At 53.4% G+C, this 23,745-nt stretch overlaps 8 protein-coding genes across 8 annotated transcripts; 3 read left to right on the top strand and 5 right to left on the bottom strand.

Moving 5' to 3' along the window:
- Positions 1-665: 665 nt before the first annotated feature.
- EsH8_III_000912 (Alpha/Beta hydrolase protein) lies at positions 666-4,286 on the bottom strand (the record flags this gene model as incomplete). Its single annotated transcript, XM_083262637.1, has 6 exons — positions 666-1,123; positions 1,192-1,272; positions 1,324-1,804; positions 2,365-2,437; positions 2,496-3,750; positions 3,809-4,286. The coding sequence occupies 6 exons, from the start codon at positions 4,284-4,286 to the stop codon at positions 666-668; spliced, it is 2,826 nt and encodes a 941-aa protein (XP_083123124.1).
- Positions 4,287-5,047: 761 nt separating this feature from the next.
- EsH8_III_000911 (uncharacterized protein) lies at positions 5,048-5,485 on the bottom strand (the record flags this gene model as incomplete). Its single annotated transcript, XM_083262636.1, has 2 exons — positions 5,048-5,128; positions 5,195-5,485. The coding sequence occupies 2 exons, from the start codon at positions 5,483-5,485 to the stop codon at positions 5,048-5,050; spliced, it is 372 nt and encodes a 123-aa protein (XP_083123123.1).
- A 569-nt stretch (positions 5,486-6,054) lies between these two features.
- On the top strand, positions 6,055-7,700 carry EsH8_III_000910 (uncharacterized protein; the record flags this gene model as incomplete). The annotated part of the gene is made up of 4 exons (XM_083262635.1): positions 6,055-6,450; positions 6,518-7,026; positions 7,089-7,184; positions 7,238-7,700. 4 exons carry the CDS (start codon positions 6,055-6,057, stop codon positions 7,698-7,700), a joined length of 1,464 nt encoding a protein of 487 aa, XP_083123122.1.
- A 786-nt stretch (positions 7,701-8,486) lies between these two features.
- Positions 8,487-9,513, top strand: EsH8_III_000909 (Extradiol ring-cleavage dioxygenase, class III enzyme, subunit B; the record flags this gene model as incomplete). The annotated part of the gene is made up of 2 exons (XM_083262634.1): positions 8,487-8,645; positions 8,719-9,513. 2 exons carry the CDS (start codon positions 8,487-8,489, stop codon positions 9,511-9,513), a joined length of 954 nt encoding a protein of 317 aa, XP_083123121.1.
- A 170-nt stretch (positions 9,514-9,683) lies between these two features.
- On the bottom strand, positions 9,684-13,058 carry EsH8_III_000908 (mediator complex, subunit Med5; the record flags this gene model as incomplete). Its single annotated transcript, XM_083262633.1, has 6 exons — positions 9,684-10,756; positions 10,808-11,345; positions 11,394-11,906; positions 11,959-12,021; positions 12,080-12,339; positions 12,398-13,058. The coding sequence occupies 6 exons, from the start codon at positions 13,056-13,058 to the stop codon at positions 9,684-9,686; spliced, it is 3,108 nt and encodes a 1,035-aa protein (XP_083123120.1).
- Positions 13,059-14,348: 1,290 nt separating this feature from the next.
- EsH8_III_000907 (karyopherin alpha) lies at positions 14,349-16,346 on the bottom strand (the record flags this gene model as incomplete). Its single annotated transcript, XM_083262632.1, has 3 exons — positions 14,349-15,260; positions 15,315-15,824; positions 16,113-16,346. The coding sequence occupies 3 exons, from the start codon at positions 16,344-16,346 to the stop codon at positions 14,349-14,351; spliced, it is 1,656 nt and encodes a 551-aa protein (XP_083123119.1).
- Positions 16,347-17,477: 1,131 nt separating this feature from the next.
- Positions 17,478-19,631, top strand: EsH8_III_000906 (uncharacterized protein; the record flags this gene model as incomplete). Its single annotated transcript, XM_083262631.1, has 3 exons — positions 17,478-17,631; positions 17,688-17,827; positions 17,883-19,631. The coding sequence occupies 3 exons, from the start codon at positions 17,478-17,480 to the stop codon at positions 19,629-19,631; spliced, it is 2,043 nt and encodes a 680-aa protein (XP_083123118.1).
- Positions 19,632-20,013: 382 nt separating this feature from the next.
- EsH8_III_000905 (cohesin subunit IRR1) lies at positions 20,014-23,612 on the bottom strand (the record flags this gene model as incomplete). The annotated part of the gene is made up of 3 exons (XM_083262630.1): positions 20,014-22,884; positions 22,950-23,158; positions 23,216-23,612. The coding sequence occupies 3 exons, from the start codon at positions 23,610-23,612 to the stop codon at positions 20,014-20,016; spliced, it is 3,477 nt and encodes a 1,158-aa protein (XP_083123117.1).
- Between the last annotated feature and the right edge of the window lie 133 nt (positions 23,613-23,745).

Here is a 23,745-nt window from a genome sequence, read left to right as displayed (position 1 = left end):
CAAGTGGATCCCGGACCCGCTCCGAACTTGCCGACAGCACGTACCTGAGCAAATACTCTGTTGCGTAGGTACTGACTGCAGTGCGTACACCAACGAGTAATTGAGACAACGACAAAATCCTGGAACCGACACAGATTGCATCTATGAGAGGGGCCATGGGGTAATTAACCGCCTACCCGTACATTACTGTATAGAACCCATAGCATGATAGTCTGGAAGTCTAGGCCTATACGGCTTCTCTGCTCCAACAAACTAGGCGGGAGCAGCAATAACTCCAAAAGGCAATCCCATCAGGATTAGCATTTCGCTACAGCTATCTACCGCCCTCCGCCCCAAACCCGGGGCATCTCGGCTTCTAGGTCTTTCATTCCCTGTTATCCAACAGATGCGCGCGTTAAGAATTACCAAAACGGGATTTCCACTCCCCCAGAATTCCACTGCCCACTGAATCCACTGCCGCAGTTTCACAGCGATACACGCGCACCAACGGATCAAGAAGTGCCTGCCTGGTCTTTCCCTTTTCGGAATTCAAGACGACGTCAACAGCATCTAGACGATACCTCGACTCGGGGTCCCCCATATCCAGCTAGCGGCTTCCTCTACTATGAATTCTTAGGTTCTACGCCCCAGCCATTACCGCCTCCCGAGTTGACTTCCTTGTCGGTTCAGAACGGCCGAGCGGGTATGATGAATCCTACGCAATCACCAAACCCCACACCTCCGCCCGCATAACCACTCATGCGTACACCGTCGCCATCCTGCAAATACGTCCTTTCTTGTCCGTTGGACGTTTTCCACACAACTTTGCCGCCCTTGGTCATCTCTAGTAGGCATCCGTGCTCGTCGTCGCCTGCTCCTGACACCGTCCCTGTAGCCAAAACATCACCCGTGTTAAGATTGCAACCGTTGATCGTCTGCTGAGCCACAAGATCTCGAAACGTCCAGTACATCCAGCTAAGCTGCGATTTGCACACTGTCGTGGCTTCCCCGGCCGTCAGAACCTCGGCCTTTAACGCAATACTGTAACTCGAGGCTTTTTTCTTGTCCACAAAGTATGGCTGGGCGGGTATCTTCTTTGCAGGCGGTTCAGTCGCAAATGGTTCGAGCGCTTCGAGTGTGACCACTAACATGACGCTCGCCATTAGCAGGCCGTCCAACACAGAAGGATAGGACTCGGTGGAGAAAACTTACCCCATGGGCTAATTGAAGTTCCAAAGGATTTACCGTTCATCGGTCCAAGAGGATTCATCTCGAACCCCTGGATATCGCGAGCTACCAGGTGTTAGCTCCACGCTTCTCCAGCAGGACGAGGCAAATGCTCACCACTCCAGTCATTCAGGAGCACGAGGCCAAAGATGTGCTCGTCAGCATCCGATACAGACACACGGTCCCCCAGATGCGTTGGCTTGCCAATAATGCAAGCCACCTCAAGTTCATAGTCGAGCGCTCTCGAGGGACCGAAGCCAATCTCCTCTCCATCACGATATTGACCGTACGGCCGAGTAATGTTCGTTCCCGAAACAACAATGGAAGACGGTCGGCCACTATAGCCAATGGGAAGATATTCTGCTGCCGGAGGCATGTATGCCTTGCCAAACACGGCCTCCGCCGCGTTCAAGAGGTGTTCCTTGGAGCATGAGTAGTCGGTAAACCCACCTATTTTGATTGGTAAGTGTAGTTGAACCTCTTCAACGGAGACACCATGCTTGGAGAGCACGGATTTGTCAGATAGGAGATTCTGGATGCTCTTTCGGAGGAGCCGGAGCTCCATCTTCTCTACCGCCGCCAGGCCATCGAGGGTCGGCTACTTGGTGGTCAACACTCTATTGTCACCGATGAAAGGGCGGGTCACTACCTGAGATAAGGCGAGTTTGATCTGATCGGAAGCCTCAAGGCCCAAGTCAGCGAGAAAGATGACCAAGTCCCCTAGTCTTGTGGCTACGCCTCTTGAGTGGTTTGCACTGCTCGCGATTCCGTAAGGGATGTTGGCAATGGAGAAGTGCTCGGAGAAAATCATGTTTGCGGTCAGATTACGTTCAACGTGTTCAGTCGACGGGATGGCTTGTTTGGGAAATTGAATTGCATGAACTGTAGCTAGCAGCTGGCATCTCTTTTACGCTTTCCACTGCGAAGCTAGGGAGCTCGTCTATTGCTTGCTCCGACATTGGCACCCCCCACCCCCCACCCCCGCCGTTCCCGGTTTCCCCAGGCCGCCCCAAACTACCAAAGGTGGCACGCGCGGGTCGACAACCCGGAGCTTAAATCCGCACTTCAGACTCGGCAAACCTCACGGCACAATAAATAAAAACGTCGCACGGGGTTTTGCAGCCAACACCCCTGTTCGCTTTATTTGGGGGGAATCACGGGCAGCGTGACATAATTCTCCAGGCCTTTTCCGAAATGAATATTGTTGAGGCCCGCAAACTTGGAGACGGATCTGCGACAGATAGTCAGCGCATGGTAACAACGAAGGAATTTGATCCGAATAAGCTTACCTGTCAACATCAGAAGCATGCTGGAAAATGCCGCTGCCCTGTGTGTCGCCGCTGCTGACCTCGAAGACAAGCTTGCCTCCCTTGTCGATGACAACGTTCGTCGGCCAAACCTCAACATCTACGCCGTAAACTTCATTAGCCTTGACGGGCTGGACATCAGTAGAGAGGTATTCTCTGTGCGGCAGCCAGGACTTGTGTTTGGGATGGTCTTCGTAAACTTTGCGGTTGCTCACTCTGAGCCAACCCTTGACAAGTGGTACGGGATCTCCAGCCGTTCCGGTGTAGAACACTTCCTGGCCCGTCGGGTCAATGTGGCGCAAAGTCACAAACAAGTCAATGTCGGTTTCGTTCCCAGCGTGATCGGGTGTTGCGGAAACCTGGAGATGTGCTGTAACGTGACCCGTAATTTCGGTCTCATGCTCGAATGGAGCGGTGGTGAAGGAAACGAATTGCTGGTTCTCCAGAGAGCCAAGAGCCTTGTAGGAAACCGTCTTCGACTCTGTGCTGGGTCCGGTCGTTGTCAGACCCAGGTCTGAAGTCAGGTAAAACTTGGTGTACTCCGTGCGAGGGATGGGCCATGCCGCCTCCTCCCTCTTCGGGTATGCCTTCTCCTTTTCGGCGTCGTTGAAGCCAACATTGCCTTTCCGCAGCGTGAGCGACACAGGAGACACCTTGCCAGGTGTGCTCCAGCCGACACGGTCTTCACCCTTCAGGAAAGCATCCAGGAAGCCCTTTTGCAGTTCGATCTCCTCTGGGTAATAAAAAGGGAGATCGTGTCGACCCGTGATGAAACGCAGGTACTTGAACTTAGAGCCAGCTCCAAGGTAGCCCTGCACATTGCCCCTCAGGTGAAGAAGGATGCCACCCCAGTTGGCGACACTGAGCACGGGGACTTCAATATCCTCCAAGTTGTACTCTTTGCTGGAGTAGTAGTCATCGTCGCGGAAACGGTTGATCTCGTTATCTCGAGTCTGGTCCTGACGGTTGGCTACGAGGATGTCGTCTGATAGGTCACCCTCGATGGTGTCCTCCTGGCCTCTGGCGCCTGGTCCGTCGGGGGGGAACTGCAGTTCGGATCTACCCTTCCGTCCGTACTGGTTGACCAGGACCTGGCGGTGCCACCAGACGCCGATGAATTTGTTGGAGTAGATACCGCCGTGTCGGCAGCGGTCGCGGTAATAGTCGGACATGCCCTCCCATGGGATAATGGCAGCCAGGCCCTTGGGCCTGCGAGCGGCAACGCGCCATTGGGAACCTAAGTTCAGTGTGAGTGACAAACCGTGGAAGCTATGAAGTAACAGGAGATAACACACCAGCATAGTAGGAAATGCCCAAAAGGCCAACCTTGCCGCTGGACCACGGTTGGTCCGCCGCCCACTCAATAACGTCGAAGAAGCACTCGCTAGTGCCGCGGCTCATGGTATCCAGCAGACCGGGACTCTGGCCCAAGCCGCGCTCGTCAGCGCGAACAATGGCATAGCCCTGCTTGGTCCAGAAGACGGGGTCGGGTGTCTCCCATGCCGAATACTTTGACCTTTGCTCTGGGCTGACCTCGCTGAAGGACTTTGGGAAGAACTTGGAGTAGGGGATGTCCTTGCCATAGGGTCCGTAGGTCACCAGCACGGGGTAACGGGTCGTCTTGTCCGAAGTGAGCGGGAGGTAGACGTTTGCGCGGATAGGAAGCGGTGAGTCCTTAAGAGGGATTGAGACATTCTTCATGAATGTGAGGCCATTTTCCTCGTCTTCGGTGATCTCGAGGAGGTCTTTGATGGGAGGGGTCTTGACAGACATATTGTTTGAAGGCGCGATGGTTCAGCGTCGGTTGATTGGTTTCTCACGTTTCAATATCAACATAAAAAATACTGAGTTGAAAAGGTCCTTCTGGGGTTTTATTGAGAGGTGAGTCAACGGCTTTCGGGATTGCAATTACGTTCTTCACGGGTAGCAAGCTGATGGCGGACAGAGCGGATGACGAAAGTGGTGAAGGTTGGACGTCCCCTCAATTGCGTGGCGTTCCGCACCGGCGGAAGGGTGGGGGAGGGGCTGCCCCAACGGGCCTGCCAAGGTACGACGAGCACGCAAGGAGGGAAGGTAAGACCTGTGTATCGGCACAGCCATCCCCCGGTGCTTTTTCTCATGCTGTGGCTTAGGCCTGGTTGGCAAGGACACAGGAGGCTCGTCGGGCTCCGTCTTGGGAGGCGAGAATGCAACAGTCGTTCTACCGTGCACAAGCCTTGGAAAGCGAGGAGAGGGCAATCGATCCTGTTGCGTCCCCCCCTCACCTCTTCCCCCTTCCAAGTGAGCCGAGCCGAGCCTAGTTGTATTCCATTCCCATCAACGAGGGGTTTGGGTTTGGTTCTGCCAATCTTGATTCCTATACTTATCTTGCCAAAACTTGTCACACCACATCGCCACATTGCAGAAATATTAGGTGGGACAAGGGGGTTGATTGCACACGAGGAACCACGGAAAAAACGTTCGAGGGGGAAGAAAGTAAAAACTACTACTGTACAAAATGGATTCATGCAGCACAACACAACCCGCTAGCGACATCAAATCTCACCACCAACCTTGGCTCTAAAGTAGTTCTCATTCACCTTGCCACCCGTTGACCTCCAGAACCAGTTGGCCATCTGTTGTAAATGAGTTAGTCTAGTTGTCCAATCTGTGTATCATGTAACTGTGATCGCGTCTCTCACCCCTTTGAGCCAACATCCGTTCAACATAACGAAGACGAAAGCCGACTCGACGCCGTTTGAGCCCCATGGCCTGTCCGCAATGTCCAAGTTTCTGTTTACAGGTCTGTACGGAGGAACCTGTCGATGCTGGTCGTACCAGTCTGGTGGGTTCTCGGCCGCCGGTGGTGGTGAGTCTTCATTGCTGCGAGAAAATGCTTCCTCGACTCCTCCGCTGAGTCGAATTTGGTAGTCATGGAGGTAGTCCTGCTGGATTGTCGTCGTGACGGGGTTGTCTGTTATCGTTGCGGACATCTTGATTGATTGATTGTGTTTTTTTTTACGCCAGTATTTGGGAAATGAAGGGATTTTTCGAAACCTGAACAACCTCGAACAGAAACAGAACTCGTCGCCGCCCTCAGAGTGTTGGAGATGCTTACTTCAAAAGCGACATAAGGACGCCCCATCAATATGCCGACCGTCGACCCGTCCGACCCCGCAAAGCCGACCCCCGATCCGCCCAGACCTGCGTCGGAAGTGCGGAGAGCAGTGAGCTTGCACCCGCCTGATCCTTGCAAGCTCATTTCTAGATCGACAAGAACCCCTGCCCTCCACATTCCGCCCCTCCAACACCCGGAACGCCCCCAGACAAAGGCGGCGGACAGCTGTTTGAGCCGCCGGCTCATCGGGTCTCATGAACAGTCCAGCCAGTCCAGCCAGCCCAGCCGTATGTGTTCAGCTTGAGCGAGCAAGTGCATAGTAAGGCATCGCATCGCACTTCTTAGCTACTCGCCAGTTTGATGAAGTGCTGTTCATTTCATTCAACCACATTCTCCAACCACATCCCATCTTACCCATCTGTCCTCGGTTAAAATACCATCGCAATGGATTTTTCCATTGAGAATCTCCTCGTCACGCTCGTCGACGGCCGTGCCGAAGGCGTTCGCTTCCGCCAGGACAACCTCATTAGTCTCCACAATGAACTGCGCAAGGAGTCGGCAGCCCTGACGGCAGCTCAGGAGAAGGATACTGGCGCATCAAAAACCGAGATCGAAGCCGAGTACTTCTTGGCTTTGGAGGCAGTCAGAAACTTTTACGATTCTCTTGATTTCGCAAAGGAGCTCGAGACCGAGTACTTGGTAGCCCAGGGGAAGGATAACACAAGCAGGCGAACTGGTGCCGGACTTGTCATCATCAGGCCGACCGGCTACACTCGTTTGTTTTCCATACTCAGCCCGCTCGCTGCGGCACTGGCTGCCGGATCAGTTGTTGCTCTCGAGGTCCGTACAAGATTATCACGCAATTGAACCCTCCCATTGAATCCTCACTAAATCTCTGCGCCCATAGCTCGAAGACACCCTGCTGCAGCTAGACTCTGTGCTTCGTAGAGTCCTACCCCGAGCCCTCAACCAGAATGTTTTCTGCATCACGAAGAAGATCGTGGACCAGTCACTTCTCCAAACCGCAATCCTTGTAGATCAGAGCAACACTTCTCTCTGCAGTGCAGCCCGCACAAGTCACCTTGTCTCTGCCAATACCTCCCGTGCCATCGCCATCGTCGACCGCACGGCTGACATCGAGGCGGCCGCAAAGGCCATTACGGCAGCGCGCTTTAGCTTTGGCGGAAAGTCGCCCTATGCACCTGATCTGGTCCTCGTCAACGAGTACGTGAAGAAGGAATTTTTCGAGGCGTGTTCAAAACACGCCACACTTGCATTCGCGCGGGAGACGACGATACGACGCGCGAGTGATAACTCTAGCGACGAGACCAAAAGAGCTGTGCAGGAAGCCGAGGAAAAAAGATTGGTCTCAAGTTTTGGATCCAACGACTTCAAGTTGGTTGATATCAAGGACAGGTGAGTCCGAGTCCCAACCCTCCCTAATGAAGGTCGGGGCAAAGGATACTAAAATGCATCAGGGGGGCCTCACTTCTGAATCTTAAAATCAGCGGCCGTTTTCTGCCTATCACGGCCTCTTCGGGCCTTGTAGACTCTATCTACACCCAAGAGTTTGAGTGAGTCAGGAATTAAGGTTCCAAAACCTCAACATACCTCTAACCTCGAACAGGAGTCCTCTGTTGGCCGCTTACTTCTTTGCCAGTCTGGATGCAGCAAAATATCTTTCTCAACATCTCCCCGCGCATACGTCCTTCGTCAATCAAATCCCGTCTAACCTCCTCTTCGGCCCCGCAGCACCAATATCACACGACCCGGCTTTTACGTTCCGCTATAGCAAGGATATGTTCTCTGTATCCCGGCCGCAGTTCATCGAGAAGCCGACAGATGCGCTGGCAAAGGCTGAGCAGCTCCTTACCGGCTCCGGAGCTATCACAGTGCAAGGCCTGCGAGCCCTTGCTGTCGCGCCGCTCCGCCCGACGAAACAGCCGGGAAACAGCAGTATTGGCTTCTTCGAGCATGGTTTCTTGTTGGGGGCTAGTCTGATCATGAGCGTCGTGTTGCCGGGCGTCGCGTACGGTACTTGGATCGGTGGACGGCGGGTGTTTGATTATGCGTTTAAGCTCAGAGGTTGAGCATCTTTCTCCTCACAATACGTGTAGTTATGTAGTGTACCTTAGTCTATCAATACACATGCAATCTATTGTGTGTTGCATAATAACACGGTCTTCACATGTTCACTCTTAACTGTGCAAGCTTCCAACCGACCCTAGTGCGGGGCAAATGACCTTTGATGTTACTGCAAATACTTATTAGGTACACTGCGGATCTGCGTTGGCCGCTTACTCAGAAACTTCAACAACCTGATTGAAGCTAGTTCGTATCGTGCTTCAAAAGGGACAACAGCACAGGCACATGTTACCGTGAGCCGGCAGCGGGCCGGCAGTTCTTGCCGTCTACCTAAATTGGAGCTACGCTCGGAAAGTGGCGGGCTACCCCGGCTTCAGCGTGTCTCCGTCTCGGCCCCGCCGGCCCCGTATTCCCCAGGTCAAAGCACCCTCTAACACTACCTAATTCAAGGCCTAGCTAGCTGGCTGGGTTTATCGAGGTGGCCAGCGATCATGGATGTACCACTCTGAGAAAGCCTTCCGCTCGCCGATGGGGCCGTATTGGATTGAGGTGTGGCAAAGAGCACCGGCATAGCTGTCTTCCATCGGGCAGCCACTTACACCAGTTCAATCTCAGTCTGAGACAACCCATACATACGGAAGGCCAACGTCAGCTCACATCCCCGAAACAACTCCATCAAATACTGAGGTGCCAGTTGAATAGAAAACCCGCCAGACCAGATACCCGCCTACTTCTTTCTCACCACATAATCTAGATCACGAAGGCAATTTGAACCCATACAATATACAATCATGGCTGTTGGAAGCAAAGATGAGGGTCCCATGAATCCCGTCTTCCTTTTCGCTCATGGTTCAACCATGATGCTCGGCGAAGAGAGCGACTCGGCCACTTACTGGAAGAAGTGCGGCGACGAAGCCTTAGCTCAGGGAATCGAGCACGTTGTCATGATGGTAAGCAGGAGACTCATCGTCCAGTCATTTACCCCACCTCGCGGAACACGCCTATACTCACGAATCACACCAGGGCGCACACTGGGCGACAAACGCTCCTGGCCAAGTTCTCATCTCTGCGCATCCCAAGCCCGCAAAATCACCTGTCTCCTATGTCAACCCTCAGAAATACCACCCCTACAAACTCAACCCAGACCTCGACTACATCCCCACGATCCAATCTCACTTCGCTGCTGCCGGCATCGCCTCAAAGACCGACCCGACATTCGATTGGATTCACGACACCTACCTCATCCTAATCCGCATGTTCCCAAAAGCCTGCCCACCGACGACCCTAATCTCCATGAACGATTTCTACGACCCTCATTTCCACGTTGCCGTTGGCGCCGCCCTCCGCCCCCTAAGAGCGGCGAAGCACAAGACCCTCTTCATTGGGTCCGGCGGGTCGGTCCATAATCTCTTCCGCAATATCTGGGGGCCCATGCTCCGCTTCCGCGACAACTTCGCACAACCTACACCCCCCGAGCCCTGGGCCCTTGATTTCCGCCAAGAGGTCATTGATACTTTCTGCCCGGCCTACGAGGAGGATGTTCCCACCGACCAGGCCGTCTATGGCCAGACCATCCGCGGCAAGAAACCGTGTGGCGGGCCGATGCTAAGGCGCAAGGTGACGAGCTTGATGAAGCATCCAAAGTACCGAGATGCGCACGCCACGGATGACCACTTTATGGCTACCATGTTCGTTGGGGGCCTATGTGGTGGCAAGGGTGACGAGAATATGAAGGCTGAAATGGGCGCTGAGGACTGGGAACTGACCAACATGTGCAACTCGCAGTTCATCATTGGTAGCTGGCCGGAGACGAAGTGACGGAAGAAACAAGAACAAGAAGTTGAACACATTTTCTTTGGTATCAGATGTAATGTAGTATGCTATCCTGTTGCGGCCAAGGCCAGTCAGTTTTTATCGTTCAAATTCCCTTTGCGCCGGCAAGTTCGTGCACCAGGCCGATGGAATCAATACAACCCGCCCTAAGCAACCTAGGATAGGTCCATGTTGTCCCATTGAAAGTCATCGCCGGCTCCAAGACCGCTGAAGAGGTCATCGGCTCCCAGGTCCAAGGGGCCTCCAGCATTGTTCGATGAGCCGCCCAGACCCATATCACCACCAACCCCGCCCAGACCTAGGTCAAGGCTGACATTGTCCACAGACATACCGTCACCCTGTGCGACATTAGCAGCTGCAGCCGCCATGGCGTCGTCAAGCGAGCCTGCACCAGCGTCCAAACTCAGGCCAAGGCCAGTCTGTAGCATAGTGTCTGCCTGAATAGCCTCAGCTTGAGAGACGGCCATCTGAGTCTCCACCTTGCGGTATAGTCTGACAACAATCTCAGCCAGGTTCATGTCTGTCTTTTGCAGTCTTTTACAGTCTTCGGCGTCCGACTTTAGTACCTCCCGCAATGCTAGCTTCCTCTGGACGGGAGCCGGCATATTGCCCGAGTTGTCGAGAAAATTGACTTGGGATGACGGGGTGTTGACTGCGTCAGGCGCGCAGACCAGTGCTGTCGCCACATCGTAAATAATGCTTCCGCTGCCGGTCTCTGTTTGCTGTCTGATATCTTCATAAATGAGCTGCAGGAGACGCTTCGCGCCGAGGATTTTCAATGCAACAAGCATCTGGCGATGAGTGTATGCAGGAGGCATCCTGTCCATTGTCGGGTGAATACTCCACTGGACTAGTTGCTGTAGTGTTTGGCGGATAGAGTTCGAAAATCCTCCCAACGACCAAGCATCCAACTCGGTATGGTCGGCCGCCCCCGTTCGCCGAGACAAGGGGATACTGTCTTTGATTGCTTTAAGAAGTGGTTCAACTTCCTGGCTCTTGGGATCCGATCGTTGATATGCTCGCAGAGAATGCTCCAACGGCTTTGCGACTATGTTCATGACAGAGGAGAGCATAGCCTGCGCCTCGTTTGATATGGAAGTAGGTGCTAAAACGGAGTTCAAAACCCTGACAATTGCCTTTTGGCAGTCAGATCGTTCCACCCAGAGCGAGTTGGCAAGATATGTGATTGCTACAACGAGTGACGGAAGAAGAAAAGTGTCGACTAGATCTGAAGTCGAGTCAGTATCAGAATGGGACGAGAGATGACTGGCATTCTTACATTCGATACCTCCTTTAAGGCTATCCTCGGCCAAGTGACCCGTGCTGAAGGCAAGGACGATGTTCTGGAACAGGGTAGACACCAGCAGATAGAAATCTTGCGGCGGGCATGATGACATCAGTTCATCGCCTAGGCCACCAGCCTCGGAGTCAAAAAGACCATGTATCCAGCCATCAAGATGCCCCTTCTCTTGGTCTGACATTTCGTCAAACGGTCGGCTCTGGTGGCCCTGGCCAAGTAACCTTGCGACAAAGGACTCAGGGGAGGTGATTCCCATATCCGACGCCGATAGGCCGTAACGATACGCAAAGGCCATGGCCAGTAGAAGAATTGACCCGAATTCCTCGTACACGGGCTGATATTCCCCTTGGTCCTCGTCATATTTCCAGCTGTCTAGAAGGTCACACAGCGGATGGAGGATGGTTGCTGGTTTCTCAAACATCAACATCACATCAAGAGATAGCGGTTTTTGAGCCAGCTGGCTACACAGAAGTTTCAGAGACATCGTCTCCTTATTTCTGCACAGTTGTCCCAGTACCTACGAAAGTCAGAGTTGGGTAAACTATTGCGAAGAGGGGGGACATACCTCAGTCAAGGCCTGACACACTGCACCAGCATTTCCGTCCTTACTGTCCAGCTCACCAATCAGAGCCTGCATTCTTTCGGGATCTGCGAGGCACTCTGCAACTAGGTTTTCCTTGATGTATCTTCCACCAGCTGGGAGCGACTGATAGGGTGTCTCCCCAAGAAGAGTCTCAATGCTACTTTCTCTTACCAAGCCATGCAGACAGCACGCCCAGCAAAATTCTTCCCGTACAGAATCCGTAAAGGGGTTATTGTTTCTAGTTTCGTCAAACATTGATGATAGTGTAGGGAAAGTGGTTGTGTCAACGCGACCGAGGGCTTCTGTGATGCAGTATTCCGCAGTCAAGGGAGGATACATATGCTTGCTCAGATTTTCGATCAAGAGTGGTAGCTTGTTCATCAGGAATGAGCGTAGGAGATGGGCAGCCGCGTTGCCTTCATTGCGTGAAGCGGCGTTGGCCAAAACATCGAATGAAGCAAGGATGAGGTCAATAGTCGTTGATTGAACATCGCCCTGGCAGGGTCAGCCGCAGCCTCCAAAAAGGCAGTCACTCAATGACGCTTACCTGATACCTGTTATTCAAATAGTTGAAGATGGCTAGGTCGTCGATCAACGGCCGCCCAACAAGCTGTACCGCGCCCCGTCAGTATCTATCTTCCATAATACTGCATATAAATAGTACTGACCGCAGCATTGAGGTATATGTATAAGCCGGCTCTCGAATTTACAATTGGGAGCTCGGGAACCACGAAGTTCTCAAGTGCCACTGTCGAATCAAATAGGTCTTCGATCTCGGCGTTCGACTTGTTCTTCTGCTCATCAACAGGCTCGAACCCTGCTAGTGTACTCGTTCGGAACATATCCAGGCGGGTTGCAATAGGACCAGCACTTTGCATGATAGTCGGTACAAAGTTTGCGAGACTCTCGGACAAAGCTTTTCTGGTGTCTTCCAGCAGGTCAGCTTGGCATATAGGAATAGAAAAATTGGGGCGGGGGGGGCATACTTTGTGACTCGGCTCTGCTCAATGACTTGAGAACGACTTGGTTCTCACAGACACCCAAGAGAAGAGCAACAAACGCGGCACGGGCGGATTCCATTTCTTCTCTTACTTGGCTGTTGTGAAGCTGCCCCATTACGTCAACCGTAAAGGCCGTGGCAGCATCTGTGAATAGCGCAATCCACTTGGCCATGATGTTTGCAATCTCGAGACCAGTCTCTGTGTTTTGTATAGCCGTTCCTTGCGCCACAGACTTGGTGAGTCTGTAGAACATGACCTCCTCCGCCGCATACGAGCTGCCCCACCGTGGGATCTCTGGCCGTTGTGCCTCGCCATTGGAAGTTTGCGCGGCCTCACGAGAGTGCGCGCGAGACGTGGAGTACCTGTACAATGCTTTTAGGATTGAAGGTGTATCGATGTAGTTGAGATCGGAGAGAACTTGGAGGTAGCGCGGAACTCGAGGGTCGAGACTCTCATGGTTATGAGACTGCGGTCGTAAGAAGAGGTCGGCGACGGCGACGGGAGGCAACGGGTGCTTGACTTGGAGAAACGGTACGTAGGATTCAAACTTGTCGGGATCTAGACGATGCGCAAGGCTTTTGGCTATGAAGTCAGACCATTGCTCCAGCGCGGCGCGCTGGACACCTCGAACTACGCGACCATCCATGTTGCTACAGCACGACGGTCCGGCGAGCGTTGCTGCTGTCGTTCAAGCTGCCAAGCTCATCAAGTCGAGCTAGATGATGTCGCCTTGATTGAAAGAATCAGCATACTCTCTGCGATTGTATGCGTATGCGTGTTTGTGGTGCACAAGTGTCGGGAATATGCAGTTGTCTGCTAAACTTTGTGATGTGGAAAGGCTGAGCGCGAACATGACCAACTTCAACAGCCTTGCATTTGCAGTTCTCCGAGGTCAGGTCGTGCTGCTCTCACCTGTCCACCAGTGGAGGGGTCTAGCCTCCTGGAATCTCCTGCAACCACACCTGAATTATGTTATGCCTTAGGGGGTTGCTAAGGCATTTTAGGCACGCTTGCTCAGGGACCCTGTGGCCTGTGCAGCCTATCTAGGCTGGGTTGTCAGTGGAGCACGGGTCAAAAACAATAGGTCCTTCGGAAGCAGTAACGAGTCAATCACTTCCCTTCCCTTAGTCTTGGACGTACATTGTTACAAAATCAAGAGGAGGAACGTTACTTGCACCGTGCACGTCATTTTTCTATGTCATCAAGCCGCGGATCTCATCGTCAACAGACGCCACAGGATCTGAAAGTTACAAGCAATAGTCGCTGGCATAGAGTTGCTTTTACTGTTTGTTAACTTAACGTTGAATTCCACGTATGCGGAATGCTGGCTATGAACGCTATAAGGCCAGATACCACTTGGTCCCGGCAGCAAGTCGTGTAGCCCAAACTTCCATCTCCCGAGTCGAGATGCACTAGCATCAATCAACTCGTCTCCTGTACAGCCGCTGCATCCGGGACGAGGCGTTGGGCGCTGTGGCCAGTCTCGCGTGTGGTGTACAAGTCCACCTCAATGGCCATTTGTGACGTTCTAGGTCAGTCAGACCCCGGCCTGGAGCTACCAAGCAGCAGGTATGTCACATATGTCCGCTGAACCGCGTCCTTCGGCCCATATCCGCGTTCTTCTTTCTTCCTCTCTCCCAGGCTGGAGCTTTGAAGCTACCAAAGGACCTGTCTTCTCCCAATTGGGAATGTCTTCCAATCACTTCCATCAAGCCATATTAGAGAACGCCGATTGCAGGTGTTGTGTGTATGTGTGGGGGATGTTGTGTAACCGCCAGCGGAGCAAGAAACGTAATGCGTCGCTGACAGAAAGGGGACGAGTGACAGATGGTGCTGTGGGTTAGGGGGTATGGGGCTGTTTTGGGGTTGATCCAAGGTTGGCAAAGTTGCTGAAACAGCAGAGTACGGCGAATTGCGGTGACAATCTTTGATGATTTTACATGTCCATCGAGTCGCCGCCGTTGGCGAAACTGAAGCCGCCCTGCTGAGGAGCGGCGTTGGTGCCGAAGCCGAAGGTGCCGTTGGGGCCAGTGCCCTGTGCCATGCCCTCATCGGCGTTCTCTTCCTCATCGGAGAAGTACTTCTCAATGATGTTGTATGCCTTCATGTAAATTTCCTCGTTGGCGTTGGTCTGGCACTCGTGGATCTTTTCCATGCCGCCGCACTCCTCAATGAACAGTGCGTAGCGGTTGATAGAGTCGGGGCCCTCTCCAGCAGCCTGCTTGTCAAGATCACCAACCTTGAGGATGTTCTCCAATCCATCCAGAGCAACCTGGATAATCTTGTTATCGGGGCAGGCCAAGAGATCGCACAGAGGCTTGATGCAGCCTTGGGAAACGAGGTAGCGAATCTGCTCGGGCTTCTGGAGACCACCCGACGTGGCGTTGCTGATGGCCCAGCACGCCTCCTTACGGGTCTTCAGGTCGCCGTTTGACAAGAGGTGGATAAGAGGCGGGATGATGTTGGCATCGATGACTGACTGAATCTGGGCCGAGTTACCGGCAGTAACGTTGGAAATCGTCCAGCAGGCCTCCTTGCGGATGCCATCCTTGTTTGAGCTGAGAAGCGAAAGTAGGCAGGGCAAAGCACCACAGTTGATGATCACTTGAGTCTGGACGTCGTCGCCAGTGACGATGTTACCAACGGAGCGAAGGGCAGGCGTCTGGACCGAGGTAGAGGCATGCATGAGGAGCTCGACAAGACGGCGGGGGATGCCTGCCTCGATGACAGCCTGGATCTTGTCGTTGGATCCATCAGAAAGGTATGAGATAGCCCAGCAGGCGTCGATGAGCACCTCGTCGTCCAGAGAGTAGACGAGTTTGGAGAGCACAGGCAGAGCGGGAGCAATCTGCAGGCGATGTTAGCTATCTACAACCGCAGTAGAATAGAGGGGTATGCTTACAGTGTTCCAGTCGGGCTGAGGGGTCTTGCCCCTGCAGAAGTTGCTAAGGGTCCAGGTAGCGTTGCGCAACATGCTGAGCTTCCGGCTGTCGCCAAGAAGGGCCAGAAGAGGCTTCAGTGCACCGCAGCTCAGGACATAATCACGGCAGTGGGGACTGTCGCCGGCGATGTTGCCGAGAGCCCACACGGCTTGCTCTCGCACATCGGGCTCAGGGCTGGCCAGAAGCTCGACGAAGATAGGAACGGCACCAGCCTCGATAACAACCTGGGTTTGCGTCGCGGAGCCGGAGGCAATGTTGGTCAAGGCCCAGGCAGCCTCGAACTGAACGAGGGTATGCGGGGATCGCAGGAACTCGACGAAACGGCTGACAACACCAGTCTTGATGACTTCCTCAATGGGGGGGTTGCGCTCCTTGGACAACAACTTTCGGAACTTGGTGGTTGCTTGGATCTGAAGGTCGATCTGTTCCGAGAAGACACCCTGTACCATCTGAGGGAGGTCCTCGTTGAGCTACTTGTGGTCAGCATGTTTATCTTGAAGCTCAAAGCTGGCAGAGGCAATGATATAAGATGACCGAGGAAAAGAAGCGTCTTGGTGCACGCCTCATCTTGAGCCTGTTTCGCAGGCCTGGACTCGCTCGATGAGGTCCGCACCGACTCGTGCAAGGGAAGTGGGGCAGTAGTGAGGCGCCGTGGCAACAGAGGGGGGAGGAATAAGACGAAGGGTGTTGCCATTTTGGCGGGGTGCCAACAAAGAGAAGTTGTACGCCGCGACGGCGCAAAAGGGGGAAAAACTGACCTGGGACTCGGTGGGAGCGGTATCATCGTCGCTATCGGGAGCAGCTCCAAGAGAAGCGCCGGGTCTGTTCTCGCCAGTGCCAATACCACGACGCTTGGCCAAGTTCTCCTCTCTCTTCGCCTTGCGAATCTCAACCTGCTGCTCCTCTCTGCGGCGGCGGAGCTCCTCCGGCTTGAAGGTGCTCTTCGCCTTGAAGTTGGTGCGGCGATGCTCGGGAATGTACCGGTCAGCCATCTTTGTTGTTGTGGCGGATGTTGATGTTGGATAACAGTAATTTCTGGCCGCCCGTCAGGAGGAAGGGGTAAAGGCAACGGTTGACTGGTAACTGTTTGGGAAGACGTCACGTAAATGCCGTCTCTATCGAGAGGTGCCTTTCGCTTCGTGCTGCGCAGTGAAGGAAGGTAGGATTGCGCCTGTCAACACAAAATTTCTTGAGCTGGTTGTCAGGACGCTGGGAGAAAAGTTGATGTAGACGGAGGGGTGGGAAATTTATGATGATTGGGAGGGGAGAGATGAAGGAGAGATGGGGGGGATGAAGCGAAAGAGCGGGTCGAAGAAATGGAAAAGTGCAGGGCCATGCTAAAGCCCAATGGGGACGGGAACGTACCGATTACTTGCGTCTTGCTTTGCCGTGTGGGCTTATCCCAGGTAGCTGTTACGTCTTCTTGCTGGGTGCCGTGTCCGCAAGCGAACTTTTCCTTTTTTTTGCATTGCTCCCGTTGGAGGGGAGCAGGTTCAGCAAGTGATTTTTAGGCCCCTCACTTGTAAGTTTCCCGCTACCTTCAATAGCTGAGTCAGGAGATAGGGTTTAATTCAATAGTGAAGAAAGTACTCCCATATGAGAACGCAGCCCCGCCGTATCGTCCCGTCTACTATGTTAACTCTGGGTTGGCAGGGCATTATGTCATGAACCGCTAACAAGGTACCTACTTCTCCACACATCACCTAAATCCCTTTAGTTACTTTGCTCGCTCTCAGGTCGCTTTTGGCAGTGGCCGCCAGGTGACAAGCCTGTCTCAGAAGCCCCTCGCCGGTGCATATGTTCCTTCCTCTTCAAGGTACGGAGTACACGCACACCTCAATGCCGACAGGCAGAATAAGGCACATGCTTCAGCGAAGTGACATCTCATTTAGTGGGGCAGCTTAACGCGTCGCACGCGTCAAGTAGCTAGCTAGCTATTGGCATTTGGAAGAAACTGAACCAACGCAACGCCGGCCACCTAGCAATCTTTGAAAGGACTTAGGGAAACTTCATGTCTGGGAGCTTCTTTGCAGAAAGCTACGTTTGGCCGTTGCGGGCTTCTCCCTTTGAAGTACCTTATGGGCGTAATGCCACAGCCCACCATCGTTTGAACAACAGCCAACATGGCTGACGCAAACACCCATACGGCCATGGACCTCCCAACAGACATCAAACCAATACTGCACATTCTGGACGAGAAGCCTACGCCGAACACCCTTTTAAGCGTCATTGGTCTTGTCGTCGATTTTCGTCGTCCCATCCCAACAAAGGGTCCAGGTACGTTTTGGATCCTCTAGCCTTATCAAACCTGTGTAGAGCTGACTCGGCAGCAGACTATAAGTGCACTATACGGCTCTGTGACATGTCAATCTCGGGCCAGAACTGCGACCTGGAATTCAATATGTTTCGACCCGAAAACGAGTTGCCAGATGTTGTCGGCCCTGGTGATGTCGTTGTCATCTACAACGGGAAGGTGACCAGTCCATCTTCACCCCTGCCATCCTACATTCGATTAACATGTAGTTCAGTGCCAAAGACAAGGCAGCAACCCTTTGTCTCTCATAACGCATTGGACCACAACCGTCCATGTATACCCAGCGGCCAAAATACCCAGTCCCCCTAAGCCAGCCTCACACCCCTTGATGCCCGCATCCCGCGACTCACAGCGGAAGCCGGTCCCCAAACACGAGCAGTACATATCCTGGCTGTATCACAATATCGATAAGAGCTATATCCCAGAGGCTGAACAGTTCCAGGTCCAGTCCATACGGTCACTAAATGTCAAGAACAAGCTCTGCGAGTTAAAAGATGTCCAGGATTGTACTTTCCACGACCTCATCGTACAGGTTGTCCAAGAACCCTACGATCTTGGTGATAAGGTACGACTCTATGTCTCGGATTACACCGAAAACTCAAAGTTTTTTCACTATATGTGGAAAGGGCAGGCTCGTGAAGTTTGCAAGGATGGAGATCCCTACGGATACACATCCGCTAGGACCGACAAGGCCGGTACATCTGCAGACAACTGGAGTGGCCCCTTTGGTAAGAGGAGCCTGCAGGTAACCTGCTACGAGCCCCATGCTGCTATCATCCGAGAAAGAGTCAAACTTGGGAGTTGGGTTCATCTACTCAACGTCCATATCAAATATGGATCCAACCAACAAAATCTGGAGGGGTACCTTCGCCAAGACCGCGGGGCCTTCCCAAACAAGGTCTATGTCGATGTGCTAGTCCCCCCAGACGATCCCGAGAGCATGAACCCAAATATGAAGAATGCCATCCGAAGGAAGCGCGACTATGAAAAGGAACTGAAAGCCCAGCACAAGGAGCTGCAGTCAACCCAGGGGACGACCAAGAAGCGATCAGCAACGGACCAACCAGAAGAGAAGCGTCTCAACTCGAAGCAAAGACGAGCGCAACAGAGAGCACAGGCTGCAGGAAAGGCACAGAAGGACACCCCAACAGAGGCGCCTCCCGATCTCAACCCCCGGGTGGTAAGCGAGAACCAGGAGCAAATAATTGTGCCCGTGTCTACCATCCTCGAGCTAGCAACATACGAAACCACTGTCCAAGGCGGACATCCGATCGTCAAACTTCCCTTCACCTGTGCAAGATACCGCACCAACGTACGCGTTGTCGACTTCCATCCGCCACGACTCCAAAACTTTGCCTGCCCCGTCAAGCAAACAGAGTACGACGTCTTATCAGACTACTCTGGTACTGATTCGGAGTCAGAGGTAGAAGACCAAGGTACCCTCGATGGCTTCGTAGGCGAGTGCAACTGGGAATGGCGCTTCGCCCTGCGCCTCCAGGACGCGGCGGCGGGCAAGGATCAAAAGAGCCATAAAGACAGTAGCTTCTGGGTCTTGGTGGACAATATGGAGGCACAGCTCCTCACGGGACTCGATGCCTGCAACTTCCGCGCAAACCCGGAGGCGCTGGCTCAGCTGCGCGAGAGGATGTTTATCCTTTGGGGCGACCTCGAAGAGAAGAAAAGCAAAGAATTGCTGGACAACATAAAAAAGCCGAAGGCCAGGGCGGGGAAGAAACTAACTGGTGAACGGCCGCCGTTGGACAGTTCCGATGACGAAGTGGCAAGCCGACCCGGAAAAGAGGCAACTGCCAAACAGGCCATCTCAAACCGGCCTTTTACTTGCTGCATACGCCAGTATGGCGTCCAGGTCAGGGAGTCAAACTCTGCGAAGGCAGACGCAGGGAAGGGTAAACGATGGGAAAGGGTATTTGGCCTTTTCGGGACGAAGATATCTGGCGTGTAAGAACGTTATTTTTTGGCACGGAGTACAAGGCGGAAAAGGGGGTTGGGGTGGTCATCACAGTTCCGTTATTCAAAGCCGGGTGCAAGGACTGGTATGAATGACATCCCTTATGAAATCGTGTCGTATTAGCTACTATAAGAGCCAATGGTCTTTTGATCCATGCAACGCCGTGAGCCAGTGAGCCATTCCTGACCGGCGCCTGAATTCGCCGTCACACCCAACATTACCCCCCGCAAGAGCGATACATGAAGGCAGCCTTCGCCCAAGCAAAGTATACGCCAGCACAACTCGCATGGGAGGGGAGGGGCTCAAAGCCAGAATCCTTATATGAACAGGGCAAAGAAAATCAACATGTGTTCACCAGTCGAAGTCAAAATCCGGTTCAGTCGCCCAATACATCGTCGTCGTCGGCATCATTATTGGCGAGAGCCTCCTCCAGCTCAGGCTCCTCTTCTTCCTCTTCCTCCAGCAGCTCTCGTCGTCGAAGGTCTTCCTTGGAGCCCTCTTCCGGCTCCGGCTCGGGCTCATCGAGCGCGTCTTCCTCATCGTCATCGTCATCGACGACTATTTCCTCGCTACGTGCGGGCTTGGCGATGGCTGACTTGGCCGATGGTGTCTTCGCCCTTTGTGCCTGCTTCTTGCCGTACAGGTGCTCACGGACCTTGCTCGGGTCGAGGTACGCGACCACCTCGCCAAAGTTCTTTCCGAGCCTGCCTTGGTTTCGGAGAAGACGCTTGCGCAGTTTTCCAGCGTGGGGGCCGGTCTGATCCAAGACCTTTTGGACAATGGCCAAGACGTACTTGGCTGCCAGCTCACAAAGAGCCTTTTCAGACTTGAGCTCGAGAGCGAGTTTTTCTTCTTGGGTCAGACCCTCGTCTTCGTCTTCCTCATCGTCCGAGTCGTCATCATCCATTGGTTCTTCATCTTCAGCTGGCTCGTTAAGAGTCCTCTTCGTTCTCTTGGCAAAGCTCCGCTCAACGCCATCATAGATAGAGATGAGCTCGGGTAAAAGCTTGGGTTCAAGCTCATGTGTCAGACTAGCGAGCTTCTTATAGTTTGCATTGCCGCGAGCCTCTTCCGACCAGTTTCGTAGAGAACCGAAGAGAACGTGGATATCGCAGAGGGCGCCGGTTGCAAACATACGAATCTCATCAATGACAGCCCGCGACGACAGGGTCTTGATCAGGCCAATGTCGTACTTCTTGCGTAGGACGGATAGCTGATCGACAACCGAGTTGGGTATCTCGGCTCCGGTTTGGATGAGCTTCTGACAGCTCCGTACCTTCCACATGAAGTAGAACTGGATACCCTTGATTGCAAACGAAGTTACCTCATCCTCCAAGTCATCGAGTTCCTCGTTAGGCTGGTCAAATGTGCCCCGGCTAACGATGTTGACCAGTATCTCGATAGTGGATGACATCGAATCAGCCGCACGACCTTCCGTTTCCAAGACTTCGACGCAGTTGGAGATGCGAGCGAGCTCGCTAATCTTCATCAGCACGGTAGCGAGCGCCGTGAGATGCTCCTCCTCCAGGTTTCCGCGAATGGAAAGCTCGCAGGTTTTGTCGAAGCTGCGCAATGTGTTGATGACATTCTCCCACAGCACCGCAAGCTTTCCGTCGGTCAGCTCCTCAAGTTCATCATACTGACGAGAGTGAAGGAGAGCAGCAGCAGCTTCTGCAACGACTCGCTTATCGTCGTGTCTATTGAATTGGGTGCTGATTTCGTCCAACAGCTTTTCATATTTGGTCGAGTCTTGACGCAATGTCTGGAAAACTTCAAGGTCCAGGAAGTGTTCCATTCTGAGAACAATTGTCGCGGTAGCAGGATCAGCCCCGAACTTGTTGAGCAATTGGGGAATAACCGTTGCCAATTCCAGGGCAGTCTCTTCTTGCGCCTCGGTTACCTCCAGGCGACCGCTTTTCTTCTTGTTCTTTTCAATTTCGGCGGATTGGAGCATCGACATCTTCACTGCCGATGCCAATACTTCCAATAGAATGGCCTCCTCAGACCCCACGGGGCCGACTGCCTTTTTAAACGCGGTCTCGGTGGAGGCACCATTTGACTTGGATCTGGACCTGGAACTGATAGTGTGGTCGTACAAGAGGTATCCTGCTAGCATTTCCCATTGTTTGACGTAGGGGACCTTTTCAAAGAGGGCCTGGGAAGCAAGCGATATCCTAGTGTCAGGCACGTTCGCCTGCGTGACATCAGCAGCAACAGCAAGACCTTGAGGATTAGCGTCCTGCTGCTCGCCTTCAACTTGCGCATCGAATGCTGCGAGGTTCTCGGCTAAGCATTTGATGTTGACCCATATGCTGCGGGGTGAGTTGTAATCGTCCTCCTCGATTTCGCCGAATAGTTCATCTAGCGCATCCTGCCCCCCAAGCTCTTCCATCTTGCCTTCGATAGAATCATCGACACAGGAGACGAAGAAGTTGACAACTGCTTTCCTGATCCTGGTGTCGCTATCAAAGATGAGCTTGCCGATTGAGTCGACTTCGTCTGGTTCAAGCATTCCGGTATCTCGGAGGACGTTGATAACAGAGATGGCCGCGACGCGCACGGAAACCTCGGCATCCTTCGTGGATATCTCGATGAGACGAGGTCGAAACCGGTCGATGAAGTGGCCGAGCTGCTGAACGTCGCGCCTGAAAATGCGCGCCAGCTGTCTGAGGACCTCTTGCCGAGTGGAAGCGACGGTATCGGAGAGCATCCAACCCAGATACCGAAGGTATTCCGGCTGCATGAAGACTGTGGGAAGGCCTATGATCCACGAACCCAAGGCTTCGACACACTCCGTCCGGATGCGCGGGTCAATATCTCGATATCTATGAATAAACGTAGTGTCGAAGAAATCCTTGATGTGGTGACCGCACAACTCTCTGTTGTTGTTTGCCTCGTCCAATGTGCGCTGCATTTCTGCCAGCTTTGCCTTGTTCTTGCCCCTTTTAGCCTGGGAAACCTGCTGCTCAATCGCAGTGATTCGGGCGTCAAGGGTTGTTGCAACATCAATCAAGCCATATACAAGGGAGAGGATGACAGTTGTCGCTGTATGTCGGAACGGACGGAGCGATGATGTCGACATGGATGCTATCCAACGGACGAGATTCTCCATCAATGTCGCGTCATTATAGAGAACGTCTGTCTCGTGGACACTGCGAACGACACCCCTGAAAAACCCGGTGAGGAGGTCACGGAAGGCCTTGGTGTTCTTCGCTCTGGAGATGAGTGGATACTCTGTTACTTGCTCCTGCACGAGGTTAGCGCCTGTGTTTGCTAATTCTAGTCGTGCATCGACTCGGAGTAGGTACGTGCCTCTTGGAATAGATCTTGAAGTTCGGTCAGTCGAGCCTGGCAGTTATCAGGGTCCCGGATGTCGTCTTCGGTAATCTCGAGGTCACAGCCGGAGCACTGCAGCACGAGATTGACAAGTTCGACAACAGCAAGGGCATCGTTGGCCTGATATCTGGTTTGCCATTTGTCGGCAACCTCATCCGAGGGCAATCCGGAACCAAAAACATCGGCTACAGAGACGTGTCAGGTGACGGAGCTGGGAACAACATTCCAGGGTGGTGGCTTACCATAAAGGCCTTCCCCTTGCTTGTCGACGGCAGCAATTCTCACCGTCTTCTTGGGCCGCGATGGCAGGCTTGCAGAATGACTGGACGGGCCCACACCGTTGGTCTTGGGTTTCTTCGTTGCGGGCTTCTTTACGCGGTTCCCTTGCGATGCGCCTGATCGTCTTTTAGGTCTGGCGCGAGAACGGTCGTCACCGCTATCGGCGGCATCGCTCATCGTATCATCCGACTCGGGTTCGTCATCCTCGTTTCCTTCGTCATCCTCATCGTGTTCGGGGCCTCTCTTGCGCTTGGGTGCGGTAAGTGGTTCTGGGCTGAACTTTTCGGGGGCTCGCACGACGCGTCCGGATCGACGACGCGACGAGGACTCGGGTTCGGGTGAAGCTGTCGCGCTCTCCATGTTGTCGCGCAGTGATGGAATAGTCACTGAGATGTAGAGATGACCGCAGCAATCGCGACAATAATTTCGCGCCGATGAGCGAGGGTTCGGGCTGGTGGCGCATGCGAGGGAAATTGTCGCGTTGAGATGGTGC

The sequence above is a fragment of the Colletotrichum jinshuiense genome, chromosome 3 (assembly GCF_051148585.1).
Source record: "Colletotrichum jinshuiense chromosome 3, complete sequence".
Taxonomy (NCBI): Eukaryota; Fungi; Ascomycota; class Sordariomycetes; order Glomerellales; family Glomerellaceae; genus Colletotrichum; species Colletotrichum jinshuiense.
The sequence above is the reverse complement of the archived record's forward strand: the minus strand, read 5'-3'. Positions and strand labels throughout refer to the sequence as shown.